General features: G+C 38.3%; 1 protein-coding gene across 1 annotated transcript in view; it reads right to left on the reverse strand.

Annotated features, from left to right (window-relative positions):
* Positions 1–1,565: 1,565 nt before the first annotated feature.
* The window catches only part of IFT122 (intraflagellar transport 122), an 82,377-nt gene continuing 68,665 nt past the window's right edge, over positions 1,566–15,277 (reverse strand). Inside the window, exons 26-29 of the mRNA XM_063426315.1 lie at positions 5,578–5,706; positions 4,468–4,541; positions 3,609–3,773; positions 1,566–2,413 (exon numbers count right to left, since the gene is read on the reverse strand). Coding sequence (XP_063282385.1) covers positions 2,324–2,413; positions 3,609–3,773; positions 4,468–4,541; positions 5,578–5,706 — 458 coding nt within the window. The 3' untranslated portion in view covers positions 1,566–2,323. The remainder of the gene's footprint in view (positions 2,414–3,608; positions 3,774–4,467; positions 4,542–5,577; positions 5,707–15,277) is intronic.

Consider the following 15,277-nt stretch of genomic DNA (forward strand, 5'->3'; position numbering starts at 1 on the left):
CAAGAGAAGTCGACATGTCCCTCAGGTTGCCCCATCTCTTATTGTGCTGGACGTCTCAGGGTCCGCCTGGGGTTGTCGCCTCCGTTTCCTTGGTGTTCTCTGCCATTTGGGTTTGTGCTGCTGTGGTGCCGCTGTTAAGCATGCTACGCCAGTCCAATCATCAATCGCAACGATGGGTAGGCCCAGTGTTCGTTGGAAGTCGGGGACATCCGCTGGTGTGGTGATCGTGTGGCTCCCATTGGGGGTTGTCACCGATAGGGCAAACGGAAAGCTCCACCGGAATTTGATTTGTTTCTCTATTAGGGCCGTGGTGATCGGCTTAAGAGCCCGCCTGGCCTGCAGGGTAGATGGTGAGAGGTCTTGGAAGATAGCCACCGAGGCCCCATCCAACTGTAATGCTTTGTTTTGTCGGGCTTTGTGAAATATTTCCTCTTTCAGAGGGAAGTGGTGGAGTCGGCATATAAGGTCTTGTGGCTTGTCCCTCGGTAATTGCTTAGGCCGCGCTGCTCTATGGGCCCTGTCAAAGCGGATCACTGTGTCAGCTGGCCTGGCGAGGATCCCGTTAAAAAGGGTAGTCAGAACCCTAATAGGGTCTTCCGTGGAGCCTTCCGGGCACTCCGGGATCCCCCTCACCCTCAAGTTATTCCTTCTCCCCCTGTTGTCTAGGTCGTCTAATTTTCTTTGGAGATAGGTTATAGCCTCCTGTTGCTGTGTTTGTGTGGTGTGACAGTCCGACCATAGCTGTTCAGAGGCTTCCTCTGAATCTTCCAGGGCTTGCACTCTGTTTCCCAGGTGTTGGATATCTGCATTCACAGCCAGCAGTTTCTCACTGAATGAGTGCTCCAGCTTCTGGAACATGTCCCTGAGGTCCTTCTTCGAGGGCAGTTGGGTGATCAATGCCCTGATGTCCGTGTCATCTACTGAGCCCTCAGATGGTGATGGGCTGGGCGGCTGGCTGCCACGTGTAGCGCTCGCGGGCGCCATTTTGTGAGGTTGGTGTAGCTCTGTGTTTTCCGTGAAGAACCTCCGCAGGGAGGACTTCGCTGGCCGGTTATCTGTCTTTTTTGGTTGCCATTGCCGCTTAGTTTCACCGGGTATTGCTTATTTACCCCCGATCGGGACGGAGCTCCTCTACTCTGCTGCCAGTCTCGCCGGAGTCGAGGCCACGCCCCCCTGGATATGGGGTAGTTTGCTGATTATGGCGGTTCAGGCCTTGGAGCTCGCCTAGTGTGCGACCGTCTCCATTAACAGCCAGGCCACCTAGTTTGGTTTTTTTATGTTGCAGAAGAGATCTACAAAGTTCCCTTTCATAGCATTGGAGATACAATTCAGCAGTAGGAATCTTGTTGAAAGTAAAGAGATTTCAAGGCGGCACTAACATTTTGATCACCACGCACTGTATGTCTAAACCAGCTCAACCAAGGCCCTCATCAACCATTTAAACATGATGTATCACCAACTACTAATTCTGCATCTGCCCACTCAGCAGAGCACAATCTATTAGTGTTTTATAAATAACAATTTTTTTTACTAAGTTTGGTGTTCAAAAAGTAAACTCAAAATGCTTTATTAACTGCAATCCCTTTAATATCCATAAATAGAAAAAAATAAACACATATGTAATTACAAATGTAAAAAAATACCTTGAATTCATGTGTATGTTTTAACAAAAATATTTGTTGTAAATATTCCAATGAACCAGTTGGATTTTTTAAACTTACGTATAGCAAAGGCAATCTCGTCTTCTGATTTGTGTATAAATATCTGACTCTGATAGATCCCTAGATTTTTTTTCTGTATCTGTTATAAACTATTTTATGAACTCTCTGCTTTTTCTGTATCTAAAGCAGATCGTCTCTTCCAAGGCAGAGCTACAAAATACACCACAAATCTACACACAAGATAACGTTTCCAGATCATTACAATAAACCTGTCATCTTCCCACACAATCACCTTTTGGTAAGTGTTGTGATGAGAGATAACTACAACTGTATAGATGCCTAAATAACATTTCAAACAGAGATTTGGGTGGAGTTCAATTTAAAGCACTAAGCGGAATGTTCGAAATGAAGATTACTAATGTCATTAAGACATGAAAGATAGAAAACATAAAATAAATAAAATGCATGATAGTGTTTTGTGGAATTGGCAACAGCAAACCTCCTCTTCAGTTGCTGAACCACATGTCACATAATGCTGGCTGTGCGTCATCTGAGTTGTAGCCCAATGCCAGGTGAAGTTGTGTTGTTGCAGTTGAGTGTCTTTTGTTGTTTTTTTATTGCATTGTAGTGGTTGCTTGTGGGAGCATTTGCTAAGACTTGTTTTATAGACTGGACTCTTCAATGGGTCTCCGGCAGTAGGGGCAGCAGTTGTGCTGAAGAACCAGTAACTCGTAGTCCTCAGTGTGAAACATCTACAGTAAGAGATATTCATAAGTGAGTATAGTATAAAGTGAGTATAGTATAAAGGAGTAAGTTCCAGCACAGAAGACGTCAGTGTACCTCAACGTCTAAAAATAAGGGAAAACTGTGGCCTGCGTAGACAAGGGATCTACCATATGAATTAATTGTTTTCCCTCCTCTGGGGCTGAAAATAAACACCTTATACATCTGCTAATCTCCTCCTCTTATAAGGTTACCTGATGTTACAGGACTGCAGAAAAGAGAAGCTATCAGGAGCCCAGGGCCACTGTACAAGGAGATATCAGGATAATCTAATTAGTGTCTGAAGTGATAATTACATCAAATACATCTTTTACGTGACATGGCCTATATTTTGTTACCTTGACTGTCTCTTGACAGGCTGTCCGGTAACACTGTGCAATCAACCATCCAGTACTGTGCTACCATGGCCAGATACTGTCAGGTTTTCGTATAACGCACTCTGGTTTTCTTTCCAGTAATACAAAACACTGATTGCTCTCCTGCACAGTGGCCTACAAAGGGTTGGCCTAGTCAGCATTTAACAGATTATCCCTTAATATGCAGCACACATTAGGTGCTGGCAGGCACCTAGTAAAAAACTGTCTGCTCATCTGCAAGAAAAAATATTTCTATTACACCCTTCCAGGCCTGCTTGCGTGTACCTGAAAGAAAGAGGAACACATTGTAATGGGTACAGAGTGTGCAGCTGAAGCAGGAGGGACCCATGGTAATGTACATATAGTGTAGATGCAAGATGGAAGGATGGTAATGGACACAATAAAGCCTGTTTACTGAAGTCTGAATGAAGCAAACACATCTAGTTGTGTATGGGGCCAATGAAATGGCAAAATCCAGACATTGTTCACACTATTTAACAATATCTGGATTTTAGAATTCTGGCAATGAATGTGCCAGAAATTTTTTTGGATTTCATACTGACTGAAAAATGTTTAAAATCCACGCCTGGATTTTAAACGTCCAAACTATCTGCCTGCTGACAGAAATGGCAAAGTTGACACTGAATGCATCTGGTTGAATGATGCAGATTCAGTTGAGATGAGAATTGCCAATCCGGTTGGAATTAGCCTATTTCCATCAAATTTTGGCCACATGGACAAAATTTGGTATTTAGTAAACAGATCTCATAGTGTTTTGCTGAAAACAGGACAGATACATATTGTGTACCTGAAAGCAGGAGGGGCACATTGTAATGGACACATCAGGGAGCAGGGAACGGAAATATTGCCACTTAAGTGGCCGTGGCCAGCGTTTTATCAGGACGTCTCTTCTACTCATTGATCTCAAGACTGTGCGGTTCACAATCACAGGAACAAACTCAGATCCTCCTTGCTGAAAGAAGAATATGACTGTTATACACAAGGAGCAAATATAAATGCATAGATTAATATTAAACTAATGATATTTCACCTGATAGCACCAAATATACATTACAGACATTAGCTAGATATATCAGCAAATAAAAACACACAGAAGCTCCTACTGCTCTTGGCTGGGGGGGAGGAGGCAGGGGACGTGTATGTATGTTGGGGACAATGGGGAGGTTAAGAGATTAAAAAAAAAAAAAAAGAAGTAATAGAGACACAAAAGCAAGGGTTTAAGAGACACACAAGGTTGAAAGGAGTATTAGGAGAAACACATAAGAAAGATCAGGAGATACACACAAAGGGACTAGATGGGTATGGGGGGAAACATAGATTTTTATCCCGGGTGACAAGTGACCTAGGTATGTCTCTGGCTCTTAACAGCATGGCTATAGTATTCATTAGCCCAAATACACCTGATTCTGTCTCATTACAGATTTAGCCTTTTAGCTGAAATAGGCAAGGTGAATTGTTAGCGTAGGACCTAGTTTTGACTTGACGTTAACAGGTGAGCTAACACTTGCACGGTGACTGCAGAGGCACTAAAAACTATTATTTTAATGATATGGGTTAGTGTGCACAGGTCACTTTTTCTTAGTTTTGTACGTATATATATCTACAGCATGCCTTATATAATCTGCAACACTGGACTGAAATCTTACCTCAAAACTTAATTTTGCAGTAAATGGATCATCATCAACCATTTCTTCTTCATCCAGCCTCAGGGTTTGAGTGTCTGTTTATATCTGATGAAGGGCCTAACAGAAAGTGGTACTATGACACAAATAGTACTTTGTAAAGATTAGGAGAATATTGCACACATCAATTATCCTGGGAATACTTCCAGCAGGGTGCTCCAAACAGGGCGGACCAATGTCCCATGCAGAATATAGCAGTGTAAAAGAGGTCTGCACACACCTGGAGGTTTCATTGATAGGCAGTCTTTATTTGAAGTGCAGAATAAAATACAACAACATTTCGTCAAAGGCCCAAGAGAGCCGAAACACTGTTGTATTTTATTCTGCACTCCAAATAAAGACTGCCTATCAAAGAAACCTCCAGGTGTGCCCAGAACACTTTTTAACAACGAAAAAAAAAAAGGCCTGACATCTGCATATGTGTACCAAGTCCAAATAAGGAGCTCTTTAAATACAATATAACAAACAAAATCCTCAGCATGCGTACAGATTACCAGTTATTCTTAGCAGAAGGCAATCCACAATATGCTAGGCATAATCGAATGTAGAAGTGCATGGAAGTGTGTGCATCGCATAGTTCACACCTTTATGCAGCAAATACACTGTACACAGGAAACAAGTGGATTTACACACAATTTGCGTCCTGTACCCACTCATGGCTGTTGCCAAGGTTCAGAATTGAGTCTTATGATACAAGCCATGAATTATTTAAATGGCTAGCATGGCAGAATCCTTTTTGTGTAAAGAATTCAGACAATGCTACAGTCAGTTCCTTAAAAGCCTTGTGTTGGCTGCCTGTCAGTGCTCACATACTGTTCTGTGTGAGTTAACAGGAGTGTTCTCAAATAATAGCTGGTACCTACCTCCCCAGACACATAAGGATTTCTGATCCCACACATAAATATCTTGGACATCTCTGATCTAGGTTGGTATCATCCTGCTGTAGCAGTTTTCAAAGTGCCTTGTTATAAATGCCAGTATTAATTGATTCCAAGTGTAAGACTCTCTGGAATATGTTGGAAAAATGAACAACTTCCTGTTGGCTACAACATGTCTTTTGTTGGACAAGGATACCAGCAGAGGAGACCTCCTGCCATTTTTCTTTCTTCAGATTGCTTCTTGGAGCTTCCAGGTCAATAAGTGACACAGCTTCTTCTTCAGAGATTCCATCCTCCAGGTAAAACTCCACTAGGGGGAGAACTTCTGTATTCAGGTAAAAACATGATACAAGGTCATTTCTCAGAATGTGATGGAAGTACCATTATTCTAGATACAACTAAGCAGCCAAAGAACACGTTTAACTGCATTGTGCCTAAAACATTCTTCACATGAATATATACATTTTACTTTTCACAGAAACAAACTTAAACTAGCGTAAAACAAGACAATAGTTTACTTGATGCACTAATTCATAATGTACTAATATAATATAGTCTAGCTAAATAACCACAGGTAGGAACCTGTTGCTACAACCCTGGGGCTAAGGCTGGAAATAGGAATATCCTAAATTGAAGATGAAGTGGCAAATATATCTCAAGATACATGCTATTAGACATCATTATAGCAAAAGGGAAATTCATTGAAAGATAAAAGATGCAATACATGTCATTGGAATAGGGAAAAAAAATGCTTAAGGTAGAAGCATTGTTGCCAATAAAGATGACTACAGTTAAAAAGTTGGTACATTGAAATATGATATTGAAGGATAAGTTTCATTTCTTAGGGAAGGAGGCGTCATGACGTGCGGACGTGCGGAGGCGTGCTGACGGCGGGATGACGGAGGAGGAGGGGCGGTCTGCCATGTAATGGCGCGCCCGGCGAGAGACGACCGCGAGCACCATTAAGTTTTTACTTGCTTCCATACCGTATACCAGCAACTGGCTTTTCAAATCGCATGCCAGGAATTTGGTAATACTCAAAGGGGGGACTTAGAACTGCGCACTGCAGTAATCCGAAACTCTATAGGCGGCAGTCCGACCATCTGCAGCCCTGAATGAGGACAGAGACGACAGCCTTATACAAACGCCGGATGCCCGGACCCAAGTGGTTCAGCCCCTAAAACAACAGCCACGCTGAAAATTGAAATAATCGGAGTCCCAACGACGCTTCAGTGCGGTAATATATATCAGCCGCTGTGCTGTTTCAACTTGTTGTGTGGTATGTGAAGACTCAAATTTTCAGCGTATTCTGCCTCTGCATGGTAAAATAGCCTGAAGCCTGAAGTCTGAAGCCTTTAATAATGCCTTCAATGCCTTTAATAATGCCTATTCCGACCATATTCTGTAACTGAACCATTAGAGGGACAGAGAAAGAGAAAGAAAAGAGGAAAGGGCTACAACCTAATGCTAAAAGTTGTCCCAAGGGTATAATTTATCATGAGTGCACAATATGAGCATAATATGTTTAAACCGTGAAATATACAGTACAGAGCATGAAAATTGCACCTTGGGACCAATATAGTGGATGTGGATTTTTTTTTTTCTTCTCTCGATCCTTTGCATCCGAAAGATTTGTAAAAATATCAAGTGGCAATATATCTGCTAAATATATTACTGCTAAATATAATCCACCTAATATTCATCAAATTCATTAAATATTGGAAGCAATTGTATAGTATTATATACTGTATATGACCTTAAGTGCCTCCTGAATATGGCTGCTAAAAAGACACATGACACAAAATCCTCCTTGAGGAAGGACTAAAAAGATACAACGCAAGATAAATCTCTATCAACTTACTTCTCTCCCCAACATAAAAACTCCAAACAGATGATGAATGACACAGACGTTAGCGTGGAATGCTTGGATTCGGAGACCAATAAAGAGCCGTTAACAATCACTTTTTTTTGTTCTACCTTAAAGGACAACTTGCAACAGATCAAAATGGAGTTGGCTACAACAGCCACAGAAATAAAATCAGAAATTAAACAAGAAATAAATGTACTTGCGGCAAAGATAGACAAGTTTGAGGACCAAATTAAAGAGCTGGAATTTAATGTACAAAATCTAGCTGAAGACTGCCAAACGGCCAATCATAAGATTTTGGACCTGGAGTCTAAATTGAACGCTATCGAAGACCGGTCTAGACGTAAAAATCTGCGTTTTAGAAATATAGCAGAAAAGGGAAGACCAGAAGATGTGAGACAAACCCTGATGGAATATTTTTCTGCGCTGGGGGTGGAGTGTAATTCACATAATCACTTAATAGATCGGTGCCACAGACTTTTCAAACCTCAATCCATCCAGAATGATGCGCCGCGAGATATCATTGCATGTTTTAATACAGACGACTATAAAGAAAAAGTGTGGAAAGCCGTAAGAGAGAATCACCCAACTTCGGGCAGTTTTCAAATCGTAAAAGTATTCCAGGACTTATCCTTCGAGACGAGAGCAAAAAGGAAAATGTTTAATCCAGCAATTCAAGTTCTCAGACGTCATGAGATAAAATATAGGTGGCTTTATCCGCCCAAAATAAGCCTGTCGTTTGAAGGGAAAAGAGAGGTATTTGAGTCAAATACCAAACTGCTGGACTGGCTGAAAGCGAACAAATTGACTTTGTAAATAGCGGAGTCAGGGGCCAGGGCTAGTATCTGATATTATAAGGAAGGAAGGGGAAAGGGAATTCTTCTTTTCTTTTTTTTTTTTTTTTTTCTTCTCTCGGGTGCAATAGGACATGGTGTCTAGGATATGCAGCTGGTCTTTGGTTGAGATAAGGGGAATATATTAGAAATAACCCCTATAATTGTTAGGTGAGCATTAATTCTGACCTAACAAGTGTTAAGTAGTAAAGATTTTTTCACGTAGTGAGGAGTTATGGAAAGGGCTCCTAATGAAAGGGCTATTGCAAACAATAGCCGGTAATATGGGTTTAACACTAAGGCGATGGTAAATAAGTTGACAAGAATTTGACCAAAATGTATGTATAGTAATAATTGCTGTATCATAATTCAATTTAATCTAGAACGACACTATTTCACAGCAAGGTTCGACTCAAATACGGGAGCAACACAAATATAATGATATACACGGGTTTAAAGATACACGGAAAAAGGATACAAATTAAGATAACACAGAGATACAGTAGGGAGAAATAAGAAAAGACCTCAGTGAGGTACATTGATAAAATAAAAATCCACACGGGGATATAATTTTCGGTAAATGGGACAGGATTGGAAATTGTAGCTAGGGTAGTTTTATATCACATAAGTTGTTATCACATATACTTGCACTAGGAGGTCAATTTTCTGTAGACCAATAAGAAGGGGTATACTTAGATACACATTGAAAAAACGATATAACGCAAAGAAAAAAAACACAGTGTATATATACTTCAAATAGAAGATATGATGTAGTCTCATTAATATATTAATGTGAGAAGTTGATTTGGTTTAAATGATATAAATGATTCATGTCCTTAAAGGGAATTTTTTTTTTTTTTTTTTTATTTTTTTTTCCCCTCTTTTCTTGGGTGTAATAGGATATGGTGTTAAGGATATGTAGGTGGTTTTTGGTTGAGATAATGGGAATATATCAGAAATAACCCCTATAATTGTTAGGTGAGCATTAATTCTGACCTAACAAGTGTTAAGTAGTAAAGATTTTTTCACGTTCTGAGGAGTATATGGAAAGGGCTCCTAATGAAAGGGCTATTATAAACAATAGCCGGTAATATGGGTTTTAACACTAAGGCGATGGTAAACAATTTGACAAGAATTTGACCAAAATGTTTGTATAGTAATAATTGCTGTATCATAATTTAATTTAGAACGGCACTCAAATACGGGAGTAACACAAATATAATGACACACACACGGGTTTAAAGATACATGGAAAAAGGATATAACTTAAAACAACAAAGAGACACAGTAGTGAGAAATAAGAAAAGACCTCAGTGAGGTACATTGATAAAATATAAATCCACATGGGGATATAATTTTCAGTAAATGGGATAGGATTGGAAATTGTTGCTAGGGTAGTATTATATCACATAAATTGTTACCACATATACATGCACTAGGAGGGCAATTTTCTGTAGACCAATATGAAGGGGTATACTTAGATACATATTGAAACAATGATATAATGCAAAGAAAAAAACACAGTGTATATATATTTTTAATAGCTGATATGATGTTGTCTCATTAATATATTAATGTGAGAAGTTGATTTGGTTTAAATGATATAAATGATTTATGTCCTGAAAGGGAAATTTTATTTTATTTTTTTTTTTTTTTTTTTTTTTCTTTCTCTCTTTCTCCCCTTCGATGCGATAAAGTGGTTTTCTCTAAGGCGTTTATTTTTCTGGGCCCGGTGGTAGGCTCGCCCCTCTTGGTGTAGTAATACTACATTATTGACGTTGATTTCTATTACTATCGGAAATCTACGGTTAAAATAGAGCAGAAAGAATCACCTTCTTTCTAAATCTAGCTGTATGTTGGATGACCATGTTGGATCTTTTTCGATCCAATTTTAATGTGATGGAGTTTTTTGTTGTCTGTTTTTTGGTTGTTTTTTTTTTTTTTTTTTTCTATTATGTTTGTTTATGTTATCCCACGCTCAGAGCTTCTGAATTCACGGACAAAGGAATGGCAAAAAAATGACAAGAGTACTCCTATGTGGGGTGACTGGGGGTTTGAATATAATTACACCTGTTTAATTTTCTGATAGACACAGATGTTAAAATTTTTATCTTTAAATGTTCAAGGTTTAAACACGAACAAAAAAAGGAGTAGATTATATGATACCCTTAGTGAACATAACATTCAAGTGGCATTCTTACAGGAAACTCACTGGTTGCAAGATCTTAAACAAAGATGGGGCGGGGTTAAATTTACCAATATTGTACACGCTTCTTTAAGAGACAAGAAAAAAAGAGGAGTTGCAGTCGTCTTCAATAGTAATATTGAATTGGTAATTGAATATATTGAACTAGACCAAGAAGCCAGATATATAATTATTGTATGCGTAATGGATAAAAAGATCTATACCTTAGTAAATGTTTATTTACCGAATGTTGACCCTATGTCAAAATTTGCATCAATAATGGATAGAGTGGACAAAGTAGCTAAGGGGTATTTAATAATAGCAGGAGATTTTAACTGTGTGGGAGATCCCATAATGGACAAAACTTATATCTCTGCTACTACAAATGATAAAAGAACTGCCAAACAATCTAAGAAATTAAAAAATATTTGTAAACAATATAACCTTCATGACATATGGAGATTATTACATCCAACGGATAAAGACTATTCCCATCAATCGTGCGTGCATGGTTCATACGCTCGTATTGATTTTTGTTTATTAGAGGCCAATGTGATACCCTTATGCAAATCAAGCGAAATTAAAGAGAGTCTATGGTCGGATCATAGCCTTATTTTACTAGACTTTGGTAACAAATCCACAAGGGGGTATAATACTTGGAGATTGAATGACGCCCTCATAAATGACCCGAAGAACAAGGAAGAAATAACCCAATTATTAAAATTCTTTTGGTTAGAAAACAACTCATCCGATACTTCGCCTGCAAACAATTGGTGCACTCACAAATCAGTTATGCGTGGCTACCTAATTAAATTAGCACATATAATGAGGTCCAAAAACGGGAAGACCCTAACTGATTTATATATTGAGTTTTATAATTTATCTAAACTAAACAAACAAAATCCCGCCGTAGAAACAAAAACTAGGTTAAATGGGCTACAAAAACAAATTAATCTTAAAGTGGAACAAAAAATTCAATTAAATATCCATAAACTAAGACTAAAAAATTACTATACTGGTAATAGAGCCAATAAGAACTTATCTAAAAGACTACGAAATCAGTATGCAAAAAATAGGGTGGAACAACTGACGGATGGCCAAAAGATCTATTCGACACCGGCTGAAATAGGGGACAGATTTAATCAATTCTATGAAGATCTGTATAATCTTAAATTGTCGCCCAATCAAAAAGATATACAAAACTATCTTGCCGAAACCCAGATCCCAAAAGTTACACCGCAGGATCTACTAATGTTAAATAGGATCATCTCGGCTGATGAAGTCAAATTTCAAATAAATAGACTTCCTACTAACAAAACTCCGGGCCCCGATGGCTTCACGAATAAATATTATAAACAAATGCAGTCCCTATTAATTAATCCTCTAACAGAAATGTTTAATCAAATAGCTCTAAATAAATCTTTTCCATCTGAATTACTACAGGCCAATATTGTTCCGATACTGAAACCTGATAAACCCAGTCACAATCCTAGTAACTATAGACCTATAGCCTTGATTAATGTGGACATGAAGATCTACGCGGCCATTATCGCGGATAGAATTAAGTCTATTGTTGCGACGCTGATCCATCCAGATCAGATAGGGTTTGTGCCGGGTAGGCAAGTATCCAACAATATTAGGAGAATAATCGATACTTTGGACTGGGCTAATAGAAATGGAAGGCCCTTCCTGGCCCTGTCGTTGGATGCTGAGAAAGCTTTCGACAGGGTCGGGTGGGGCTACCTCAGTGAACTCCTTATCGCTTTTGGGTTCACGGGCTGGATACATAACGCCATTATGGCCCTATACTCCTCCCCCACTGCTAGAACGGTGGGTCCAAATATTACGGCAGGGTGGTTTGCACTCAAAAATGGTACACGACAGGGTTGTCCTCTCTCCCCCCTGCTGTATATATTGTCTATCGAGCCTTTGGCAATTAATATTAGGAATAATCCCCTAATCCAAGGTGTCCAAACGAATTTGATGGATATTAAGATATCATTATACGCGGATGATGCGTTACTCACTCTTACATCTCCAGAGTCCTCTTTAAAAACGCTAATGAAGGAAATTAAAAGGTACTCCAATTTGTCGAATTTTAAATTAAATGTAACTAAAACCACAGCAATGTTTTTGAATTTCGATAGTGATATGGTAAACATCTTAACCCATTCTTATAAATTTATATGGACTGATGTGGAATTAAACTATCTGGGACTCCTTATAACCGCCAATGTGACAGACATAATGGAGAGGAATACAATGTTTTTCATGAGAAAGATGAATTTCAAACTTAAAAGATGGAAAAATTTAGAAACTTCCTGGCAAGGTAAAATTAATATTATTAATTCATACATTTTGCCTAAATGGCTATTTATGTTCTCTATGATGCCACTCAAAATACCGGGGCCTTGGTTGGCTATGATCCAAGCCAGTTTTAACAATTTTATTTGGAATAATAAAAAACCCAGAATTGCTCAAAAAATCTTAACTAAAAAATTGTCTAATGGTGGACTAAATTACCCTAGTAATAACCTATAGTTATTACGCAAATATTATTAGACATATTTATCTTCTTCAGGATCCGGTGCAGGTCCTTGAACCATGGTACATTTTAGAGTCTGAAATGGTGCAAACTGACACATTGCAATTCGCGATGTGGACAGTTACAAATAATTCTTTAACCAATATGTTCAAGAAATCTACGATATTATTTCAAATTTTGGAAGAGTGGATAAAAATTAAGAAAAAACTAGGCCTAATCAATAAGATACCCAAGACATGTACACTAGATATACTGCAAAGCCTTATAATAGATTTTTCTTTAAAGAACTGGGCTAATGCAGATAAAATTAAGATATTACAAATTATGCAAGGCGATAACATTTTGTCATTTCAGTCCTTAAAAGATACTTTTCACATTCCATCTAGAGAAATTTTCACATATTTGCGGATAAAAAACTTTATACACAAAAACGTGCTCAAATCGACGTCCATTTTTGCTAAAAATTTGGAATTTATGTTTAAGTTGCAACCTATTAAAAAGAGCATGTCTGCTGCCTCAGCAATGTTGGAATCCCTTAAGGAGTCTCCCTATAGAGTGATCAAGACGTGGGAACTAGACTTGAAAGTGCAAATTTCGATAGATGACTGGAACTCCTCTTTAACGCGGGTAAATAAATATATCCACTGTTTAAATCTGTCAGAATGCCACTTCAAAGTTCTCTACAGATGGTATTATACACCTGTTAGAGTAGCCAAAATGTTTCATTCTGTCGAGCCAACTTGTTGGAGATGTGGAAGCCATTTAGGCACCTACATACATATCTGGTGGTCATGTCCAGTTGTTAAAGTTCTTTGGTCCTGGGCCTTCAATATTTTTACATCTATGTCCGTAGATAGAATTCCGGAGAATGCCGCTTCGGCTCTTATACATTTGAATTTGCCTTTTGATTCTCAAAAAGAGATATGTCTGGCTATCCATTGTTTAGTCGCTGTTAAAATTATTATTGCGAGAAATTGGAAAATATCCAAGCCGTTTAATAAACGATCACTGATAGAACAAGTAAGGCATCAAATATCAATGGAATATGAAATGATCAAAAACGCGAATGCTACTTCTAGAAAAAACAATTGGTACAGGGAATGGTTAGATAATTACAGTTCACTATTTGGATAAATACCCCATAGATGGTTATCTTTCAATGCGATTTATACGAGATATATAGATATCTGTTGAAATAGAGAAAGATCGCTTGAATTGAAAATAGAAGTCAATAACCCCACTATAGGTGGAAAAGAACATATTTTGATTATGTGCTCTGAGCTGGTGGATTTTTTTTTTTTTTTTTGTTTTTTTTTTTTTTTTGTTTTTTTTGTTTTTTTTGTTTCTGTTGGGCCTTATTGTTGTTACTGTTGTTTTTGTTGGTATGTTAGTACTGATATGCCGGATTATGAGTGAATACGTGACTACTATTTGTGTGTTATGCATGTTAAACATAAAAGATCCATGTATTTATTGGAAATATGTGCATATATGCTAAGTATTAATTCCTGCATATTTGATGAATGTCAAAAAAATGAAAAAATGTTTGTCTAATAAAGATTTATTAAAAAAAAAAAAAGAAATATGATATTGAAGTCGTTTAGAAGGGAGTTTGGTATAGAAGGAACAATATAGCTTCAAACTGCAGAAGCCAAGAGGGGGGAAGAGAGTTCTGTACAGGGGAAACAAGAGAGCTTGTACAGTGGTGACTAATATTCGTAGAGAGGGGACAAGAGAGATTTATAGCTTATTTAAGAGAGCTCTGTATGATTCATACTGAGGATAGATAAAAGCTTAATGTGATGGGAATTTGAAGCAAAACAAAACCCTTATATTTACATGGATCTAACAATGAGTCCATACAGAGAGTGGAGATTCACTCGAACTCCTGTCCAGCTTTATTTACACATCTCCCTCCTGGCTGAGCCTGCAGTGTGGAGATTAACAGAGGATTAGACTGATAACCTGTAATTACTTTTAAGATGAAACATTACTGCACTCATATAGACTCTGGCTGTGGCTGCAAGTTTCAGTCTGTGGCATCAACAGGAGAATTTGTTGGTGACGGAATAGAAGTGGCAGCATCAATGTGATTAAGATCCCTTTACAGCAGTCCCACACAGAAAGCCACTAGAGGGGCTTTGAATTGATTTGGGGATAAATATGTAATTATGTCAGCAGTAAAAGCTGAGAGTTTTTGGGAGAAGAGTGAGTTTGGTGAAGAGAAGAAAACCGAGGTAGATCTTTTTTTTCTACAATTTTGAAGGCAGCATTCCTAAGCACAGAGCCTGTTACACATACAGTGATACAGCTTCTGTGTCTGCAGCACAGATGGCTTGTAATCACAGATTAATTGGCTCTGTCATTTTGATTAATCCACTTGTTCTAACACAGCAAAAAAAAAAAAAAAAAAGTCTTGAGGACAGGAATCATTGGCTTAGAGAATACTATTAATCTCTTCCTCTA

The sequence above is a fragment of the Pelobates fuscus genome, chromosome 7 (assembly GCF_036172605.1).
Source record: "Pelobates fuscus isolate aPelFus1 chromosome 7, aPelFus1.pri, whole genome shotgun sequence".
NCBI lineage: Eukaryota > Metazoa > Chordata > Amphibia > Anura > Pelobatidae > Pelobates > Pelobates fuscus.